At 40.2% G+C, this 9,817-nt stretch overlaps 1 protein-coding gene across 2 annotated transcripts in view; it reads left to right on the forward strand.

Moving 5' to 3' along the window:
• Positions 1-8,958, forward strand: part of LYPLAL1 (lysophospholipase like 1) — a gene marked incomplete at its 5' end in the record, with an annotated part of 34,584 nt that extends 25,626 nt beyond the window's left edge. For both annotated transcript variants that reach the window (XM_080917769.1, XM_080917770.1), the window contains 2 exons: positions 7,528-7,643; positions 8,160-8,958. In XM_080917769.1, the coding sequence (XP_080773895.1) occupies positions 7,528-7,643; positions 8,160-8,399 (356 nt within the window). In that variant the 3' untranslated portion in view covers positions 8,400-8,958. The remainder of the gene's footprint in view (positions 1-7,527; positions 7,644-8,159) is intronic.
• Positions 8,959-9,817: the final 859 nt, after the last annotated feature.

Raw genomic sequence — 9,817 nt, forward strand, 5'->3', positions numbered from 1 at the left:
AAGCTTTGCACATCTGGATACACAGGTAAGTCAATACAAGAGTGGTCTCTGGAGACAGTCACAAATCCTCATCAGGTGAATTAAGAATGTAAGACAGTGTTTAGTTTGCTTGTTTTTAGCATACCGATGTATCACATGAGTCTATAAAGGTTATGACAAAACCTGGAAGAAACACTAACATGCAATTATGAACTTTCCACTACCTTTCTAAAAAATGACCAGATGTGTTCAAGAGAAGCATCTGTAACTCCTGTACTGTGAGGCAGCTCAACAACGTGAGAACTGCCTTGTGGAGTTCTCACACATTCACCATGAGTGCCTATGTGTAAAATAGAAGCACATTTCATAGCCGGGCCATACTTCTCGGGTTTACATTATGGATTTCTGTATGTTTTTATGTAAGAACAGAAATCAGAGTAGAGAGTGAGAGGCTCCAGTGTGCACTGTTATGTTGGAAAGTCTGGAGATGATGGTAAGTCTTCAGCTTAGCACATAGCAGCCATCCTACACCGCTCTTGTTTGTATGGAAAGTGCTCCTAAGCTTCTCCTCCATATATAGCTGTCCCACTTGAGCCTTGCAGTGAGGAAATTAGGATATAACTGTTTTCATTCCACCAGTGAATGGATTGAAATTCAGAGATTATGATCAGCACTGAGGGAACCTAGAACCCAAGCCCCTTAATTTAGTCAAGCACCTTCTACCATGATCAGAATCTGTTTATGGCCACTAAGTGGTGATAACTTGTTAAAGATATTGATGTAATTTCAGTTCAATTTTGATCCAGGATGTATAGAATCTGACTCTAACCAGTATTTTGATACTCTTAAGTATATGATCAAAATTTCACAGTTCCATGGAGGATGTTCTTAAAGAACCACACATATGTCACATGGATAACCTATATACTCAACATGAATGGCACAGTGAAATAATTTATGGGCCAATCATAAAATTGCATATTATGTAGCCATTAAATTCACTATCTACACATAGAAGTCACTCAACAAATGTTCATTAAATTATGAATTTAGATCTTAACTTTCATAGGTTTCATAATCTCATGCAATGACTTCTCACAGTATGGATCCACAGGAGAGAAAGCAGGGTACAATGTAGAGGGTGTTCAACTGTTAAAACAAAGTTTGAAAACCTACTAGGTACTAAAAATCTCAAGATTGGTTTCTTTTATTTGCTTTATCTATGGAGGGAACACATTCCAGAATGACTTATAATTACTATATTAACATTATAATAGGATTTAAAATATAGGATTTTAAATAAAATCAAGACAAAGGGGCGTCTGGAATCCACAAGATGCAGCCTAGCAACACTGTTCTCTGAACCCCCAAACCCTGCCCGAGGCAAACGTGAAATGATAATATTGTTCACTCTACATAAGTGCATATAAATGTATTTTTACTAATTAAAAACAACTCAGAATCTTTAGCAACACTTACCAGACCTCCAAAGGCTTGGGTGGGACTGTTGCCCTAGCACTTGTCTGTAGAGCATGGAAGTAATAATGTGAGCTTTCTAGAAGAGGAAGTACAGAAATGGACACGGTAGCGTGAGTTGTCTGTTCCCAGAATGTTTGAACCTTTTCTGACACTTGCAGAGTGCCATGTAAATGAAATAGAGGGACTGAGAGTTTTATTACCTTAAAAGAAGTCTGTCCCCTGCATAGCAAACTTAATGCTTTGTCCTTAGGATTTGTTTTGGGATAGAACAATGTTAATTCTCCCAGTATAGAGATTTTTATATATTGTTTCTAATTTATTTTATACAAAAAGTTCATAAAGCCACGTTTATTATTTTTAACATGTTTTATTCAGCTTGTTAATCTTAAGTCTATGTTAAATTGTTACCTCTTACTACTTTAAGTACTTCACCAGCAACTATAAATGCCCACCATAACCGTTACCTACAATGAATTTACTATTTTCTATTTACTTACTAAGTAGTATATTATGGGCTGGAGTTTAGACCCTTAGATGGAAAATTGACTCACACAACTGGTCCTTTGTGTTCAGTTTTCTTCTCTGAGAGAAAACATACAAAGTTTCTTTTCACAGTGCCCCATGCCATAGCTGACAGTGTTGCCAAAGCCAGCAAGTGGGGAGCTATGATTACCTCACTGGACTGTAAATGGGTTAGGGACATAAAAGGACATTTCACTATGCACATGTTCTCCATTGTGATATATAGAAACATGGGTTAAAAGCTTAGAGGAAAGCCATATGTGCTTTCTTTTTTCTCTCTCTTTTCTTCTCCCCTCTTGCCCCTACCCCAGCCCTAGCCTTTTCTCTTTACTTTGTTTCTTTTTTTTTCTCAGCCTAGTCTTATCAAAGGACACTAAAGCCACACAAACTCACCAGACTTCCCACTTAATACAAATGAAATGTCAAAGGTGCCTAGTATTTTGGCCTATTTGTTTGATTCATTATACCTCATTCTTTTTTATGATCTTTATTTTAGGCTTGGAGTTATTGTTTAATGGATTAACGAGTTGGATTTTAAAAAGTTGTTTTCTCTGGTACAGTTAGATGTTTCTCCCTTTTGTAAGTCCAGCTGCCACCAATGACCATGGATCTTAAATTCACATTTAGGCTACCTAATAGTTAAACACAAAAATGTGGTTTCCTCATCACACTAGCTGTCTTTGAAATGATCATGAACAGTTTTGGGGGAAAATGTAACTTAAGGTCTTGGCTTTCTCAGAAAAGCATAGCTGTGAAGCCCTGGTGTAGGCATGCCATTCACAGCAGATGGATCCATCTTCAATCACCGCCATGTTTGTACTTAACCCATAATTCTTAGTATGGAATTACTCACCAGAAACAGTGGAGGTTTCCAAATATCCAATTCATGGTTAAAGGGTGTTTTACATCAGCCATGTGACGAGATTTTTCTACTGGTCAAGGACTGGGTTTTTTTTTTTTTTTCCATTTTTTTAATCTTTTTATTTATTTTTACCGTCCAGTCATTATTCTCTACTCCAGATTTCCCTATCTTTAGTGAGCATTGCTCAGGTTGCTGTGAAGCTCACGGTTCCCCTGCCTTCTCCTCCCGAGTGCTTCACTTCTACCTGAGCACCCCCATTCCTAGCTTCAACCATACATAGTTCTAAAAGCTTTATTATCATATCAAATTAAATTGCCAGAAAATGACATTTCCTGACAATAAATCTGCCTCCTTCCAGAAGTATCTTTTTCAAACTTCAGTTTACACTAGAGTCATGTATCCAGTGAATATTTATGAAGCTCCTGCTGTGCCCAGCCCTGTTCTAAGCATAGGGAGATCTTTCTTCTCGCTGACTGCTAAGTCCTTATACTCTTTACTGAAGACCTTATTAAAGTGTCAGTAGCAGAAGTGGCCGTGTGCACAATGTCTGGCTTTTGAGTTTTATGTTTAATAAAGATCCACTTAATAAATTCCAGCAAGAAATTAAATGCTAGGAACAGTTTCTAGTATGATTTATTATGATTCCTCCCATGAAAGCATATTGCCTTGCTAGAAAGGAGCTGTTAAACCTCCAGCTATGGCTGCATTACCAGTGTGGCTGAATTACCACTGAGTCAGTATGATGGCGCATTTGCCTCTTCCAAGCCTCATGTCATGTGCCCACAGATTCCTCTCTGTCTCTGTGTCTCTGTCTCTGTCTCTCTCTCTCTGTCTGTCTGTCTGTCTCTCTCTCTCTCTCTCTCTCTCTCTGTGTGTGTGTGTGTGTGTGTGTGTGTGTGTGTGTATACATCTGTGCGTGTCTCTCCCCTTGACTACCCCACCAGGCACTCCACAGAATCCATTTTAGAGGCATAGCTTGGGCTAGCAGTGTGTTTGCCTTTACAGTTTATATAAAGGGATAAGAAAAGCAAGGAAGAGCAAGAAGAAATGGGCATTCCAGGCATCAGTCCATGAGAGTAGGATAGGTGTAATTCTCTCCTGAGAGATATTGATTCTTACTACCCAGCAAAGACTTGATTGGTGTAGTTATAATAAAGGTACAGTTTGAAAGGCTTTGAAGATTCCAGTTTTCATATTGCTGGTTTGAAAGCTGATGGAAATTGTTAAGGCCATCTACTCCAGCTCTCTGGTTTCCCTGGAAATTAAGTCCTAGATCTTAATGAACTTATCTAGACATTTAGGTAGTATCTCAGGCAGACTAGAAGTAAGTTTCACGTATTTTCAATCTAATCCTTATTAAGAGACACATGCACTACTGCTAATATATCAATTTCTCAAAAAATTAAATTGTCCTATTTGTGGTTGGTTCTTTCTGAGACAAGATCTCCTATAGACTAGATTGGCCTTGAATTCCTGTTCATTCTGCCTCCATCTCCTCTGTGATGGCATTATATCCCCTAAAGTGGATTGGGTTATACAGACTTAAGTATTCATGTGTCAGGTACTGTACTGGGCTGGGTGGCTAAAGATAAACTCACTAATAATTATATGCAAAGGAGGACAGAGACGCCACTCAGTGGGTTGTAGAAACTGAGCCAGTTTTTGACACTTGAAAAAAGAGCTGCCTTATTCTCTTGAGGTATGTAACCTTCAGTGAACTAGTCTGTTTCCAGCAAATCCAGTGAGAATTGTGCTTAGCTACTGGGTAGCTACTGTGTAGAGACTTCAGAAGAAAGTGGCCTGAAGCTAGAACCACAGCAAAGTCATATGAAATAATAAGTGAGATTCTATGCTTCATACAACTGTTCAACTGCTGAGGATGCTGATCTTGTCTGTACCAAGTCCTGTATGTCCAAAGGATACACGAGACACGTGGAGGATGCATCACTGTACAGACACACAGCTAGAGCCCACCAGCTCTCCCAACAGAGGAAGCTCACACATCGAGGCAAGCTACACTTAGTGTCTTGAGATGTGCATGTTCCCTCTTCCTGCACTAATCTGTTCCACAACCTTCCTTTGTTGTCTTGTACCCGGGGACAGTACTGGGTCTGTCATCCTTTAAGATGTCTCTTGTCCACATTGGTCTAGTCACTAAATCACTAGATTGTAGTGCTACCAGTGAGCTCCTTTAATTTTTGTCTAGAGAAATAAAATTACAGGCATAATATTCTTATTATATATGATTGTTACTTACAAATTATGCCTTTTAGGAAAAATCTAAACTTTGCAATTTGCTAGCCCTCTTTTATATATTTGAATCCTGGGCCCTCACTAATAGCATTTGCCTTTCCCAGAGGAAGAAATTATTCAAAGGCTGACAGAAAGCACATTAGTTCTGTCACAGTGATATGCATCCCAGAAGTCTTTATTTTATACCTAGAATTAAAAACATACCTTTAACCACACCAACTGTGATATAGGATGTTTGATTACATCATGAACTCTAAGACTGTGAACTGGAAAAACTTGTTTCTAGTTGTGCTGTGGCTCAGCCCTTTAGCATATAGCTTTAATCACAAACAAGGTAAAGTTAATTTGTAGTAGGATGCACTATGTTTGGAAGTGATGTCCAATTGAGTGGCAGACAAAGTGTTGAATCAGAGAAAGATTTGAAAGAATAGGATATGCCCAACTCTCACAAGACAAGAGAAGAAAGGGAAACTACTTAGGAAGTAGTACAGAGAGAGGAAGAGGCGGTTTTACTGGGAGAGTTGTAGAGACCAGTTGCAGAGAGAGAACAAGCTAGACACAAGTGAAGACAGAATGAGCCAGAGAGTAAGAAGTTGGAAGATCAGATTGGATTGCCAGAATTAGTTGTTAGCCAAACAGAGCAAAAACTCAGAGGTCAAAGAGAATCTAGACTGAATAAGTTAGCTTAGAGAGGAGTTTGAACCAGAATGGCTGAGTTGAATCAGCCAGCCAGAGATCAGAAAGAACAAAAAAGGGTGAGCTAATTCAGCAATACGTCTCAGAGGCTGAAAACATTCTAGGCCTAAATAAGATTGTACAGAGGCTTCCAGGACTAGGCATAGGTTATAAGATAGAGGCAGTAAGCCTCAGAGACAACAGTTGCTTCAGGCAAATAAAGTATGATTTTACATACCTGCTTCCTCAGGCCTCACTCCTCTTGATGTAGAGAGGGAGCATCTTATAAATTCACACGATGGCCTCTGATGGATTCCAGATAGTACTTCATTATGTGAAGCAGGGCAGTAGGCTGAAAATTAGGAGACCAAAACGTGTGCCAGAGTGTAATTTTAAAGCCTGTAAATGTGCAGTTTACCTTCATTTATTTCTCATAGAGCACAAGTAAGATGGCTTCAGTTCTCATCTAAGGCTAGCACCCTTTGTGGAGCTCTGAGCTCTGGCCATGTATGGCATCACCAGCCCTGTCCCAAAACCCCATCCCTAATCTGTGATGCACTTGTTTTCTCATCTGTGCCCCTAAATAGCAAGGTCACTATGTGTCTTAAATTGCCCAGTTCTAGTCACGAGTGCAGTATTCTGCACTAAAAAAGACTAAGGCAGGAGAAGCGTGGATCACACAGTAAGACTCTGTTCCAAACACCAAGGGCACTGGCTAAACCTTCACAGCCCTCAGATCACTTAAAATTATTAAGAAAATGATTTTTTTCTTCCATAAGTGAGATTATATTATTCCACCTTGTCCGTTTGTGAAATAATACCTTATTCCAAAAATGCTTTACCTAGCTCACCATTGTTTTTAACCGTCATTCCTAATGCAGACGTTACCAGACTCTGTCATGGGGAAGGTAACAGAAACATGAGGCTATTGATGGAGCCCATGGCACAACAAGGGTTACAGAGAGGAACACGGTGTTAACTGCAGGTGTGGCGTGAAAGCTCCTATAACTAAGACCCGAACTTAAGTAGACACAGGAAGCATAGCTAAGTTAGATTCATGCTATGGCTCACATTTTGAATTATGATAAGTACATTTCTTGATGTATGTGATTGCTCTCCAATGTCTGTCTCTTTGTATCCTGTATCTCTTTACCACCAATATCTTGACATTATTCACACACAACAGAATTGTTCTGAAACCTGCAGAAAACCTGTGGTTTGACTAAGAATCAACCCCTAAAGGCTCATATGTTTGAAGGCTTAGTCACCAAGGAATAGAACTCTTTGAAAGCATTAAGAGCTCAGGCCATGTTAGAAGAACTGTATCCCTGGGCTGGTGGTAGGATTTGAGGTTTCAAGTGTCCACACCAGGCCCAGACATGCTCCCCTACACCCTGTCCCCATCTCTCCTCTTGAAGATCAAAGTGTAGCTCTTAGCTGCTTCTCCAGCTCCGTGTTTGTCTGCCTGCCACCATTTTCTCCACCTTGATGATAACGGACTAACCTCGTGAAACCCTAAGCAAGCCCCAATTAAATGTTTTCTTTTATAAGAGCTGCTGTGGTCATGGGGTCTCTTCAGCCATAGAACAGTGCTTAAAGATGGAGACTGAAGTCCTCTTAGAAATACATTTCCTTTACATCTTCAGAGTCCGAGAATGCTTGTGAAAGATTGCTACTGACCTGTTTTATTCTGAAGTAGCTTGGGACCATGTGTGTGCTCCTCCTCTTCTGATGAGCACCTGTGTTGCTTCCTTTAGGGGGATTCTCTATGGGAGGATGCATGGCGATGCATTTAGCGTACAGAAGTCACCCAGATGTGGCAGGGGTGTTTGCTCTTTCCAGCTTTCTGAATAAAGGCTCTGCTGTTTACCAGGTAAGTTCCAGATTTACAAAACAAACAAGCAAACATAACATGCAACATAAACTTAGTGAAACAAGTAAAGTTGATAATTGAGCGATAAAATGTGGTGCCTAGTCAAAACAGATTAATAGTGCCTGGAGGTCATGCCAGATGAATCAGGTTGAGTTCAGGTGGCCTCTGTGTTCAGCAGGTAGCCCAGGAAAAGGACAGTCAGAGAGGAAGGGCATGCTTAAGTATTATATGAATCTTCTATACCAAACTAAAAGGTAGAAGACTATAGTCAGATTGATTAGTATGAGTCTACTCAAAAATCATTTATAAAGGTAGTACTTCGGGGCGTGACAGCATCATGACCAAAAGTCGGAAAGTAGTAGAATGTGGCTTTTTCTTCAGCTCTGTACTTCTTCCTCTTAGTCGCCCCACGAAGAAGTCTGTCCTTGCTCTATACCCCACCTCCACACCCTCTTCCTCTGCGTGTGGTTTTCTTTGATTGATTGCCTAACTGGGTTGTCTCCCATCTTCCTGTAGGATCTTCAGCAAGGTGGCCGCATGCTCCCTGAGCTCTTCCAGTGCCATGGCACTGCAGACGAGCTAGTTCTTCATTCCTGGGGCGAGGAGACAAACTCAAAACTGAAATCTCTAGGAGTGAGCACAACATTTCACAGTCTTCCAAACGTTTACCATGAGCTCAGCAAATCTGAGCTAGAGAGGCTAAAGTCATGGATTCTCACGAAGCTGCCGGGACAGACAGATGGACGGGCAGAGTGAATGACTCATGACCAGTATATTGATTGTTTATCTTATATTTAACATGATTTCATTTGAACCTCACAAAAATGAATATACAAATGAAATCGCACATCTATTGTTATTCAACAAAATCGTCTTGAAAAATCATCATGTAGCGAATGTCAACTGTGTGTTTTGTCGCTGGCTGCACAGGAGCCATTGAGAGGGTACACTGAACTTTCCTTGTCCATTCACCACAGATTTTGGTGACTTACTGTGTGAGGCTATCATAAATAGGGCAGTTGTGAAGTGTGAACAGACCTGTTGTAGCATCTCCAGAAGCCATCCAGCTGTTCCTCAATGTGGCTTCAGCATCTTCCATTCCAGTCAGCAGTGTGGCGGCCCCTGTTGCCCAGTTGTGCACCAGACTTTCATCTTGTCTATTCTAGTGGGTGTGCAGGGTTCACACCGTGTTTGATTTTCATTTTCTTGGTGCCAGTGATGTGATACAGAACCCTATACTAGAGGGTTTTCCAAGATTTGTGAAAATCAGTTTGCCTTCCTCAACCTGTTTCTAGATTATCTTTGTGAAAGTGAATTACTGCCAAGTTATAATGACAAATAAAATATGAATAAATAATGTACTGACTTGCCGACTTTCTCATTAAAATGTCTAGTTCCATAATGAGTAATTTAATCTTATTGCAGGTAGAACTCATGTAGATCAATAGCTGTGCATTATGCTTTAGGTACCTGCTTATTAAAGATCTTTTAAGTGTTTTAAAATAAGTGTGTAATAATAGGTCTATTGTGGTTTTCACACGTGTTTTGTTCATTTCTTATATACCTCCCTATACCTCTTCCTACTGGTCTTCTTACCCTTCTGCTTCCATTTTATGTGTGTGTGTGTGTGTGTGTGTGTGTGTATGTACATTGTGCATTTGTGTGTGTTCATTGTGTATGTGTTTGTGCATTGTGTGTGCTTTGCATATGAGAGAACCCACAACAATGGGATACTGATTTTTCCCCCTTTCATTCTCCTCTCATGTCCTCCTCCTCCCTTCCCTCTGGATCTTCCTTTTTCCCCACAAACTCTCATTCTGCTCTCACATTGGTCTGTATATAAATAAACCTAGATTCTTCATATGAGAGACCATGTGGTAGTTCTTCACATGTCGTCCCTGTGACATTTAACATGCTCACAATTTTCAGTCACTTTACTGAAAATAAAATTTCTTTTTTAACATTTGTATAATACTCTAAATTCTTCTTAGCCTTTATCCATCAAGGCTTTGCACAGCCTCATCTCTGAACTGCTGTGCACAGTGTGCACGGATATGCTGCTGTCTCTGGCAGTGACTTAGATTCCCTGAGGCATGTGCCTAGGAATGGCTTCGCTGGAGCATATTGCAGCTGTATGATCTTCAGGAGGCTCTGTATTGATCTCCATAGTGGCT

The sequence above is a fragment of the Micromys minutus genome (assembly GCF_963924665.1).
Source record: "Micromys minutus genome assembly, chromosome: 1".
Lineage (NCBI taxonomy): Eukaryota > Metazoa > Chordata > Mammalia > Rodentia > Muridae > Micromys > Micromys minutus.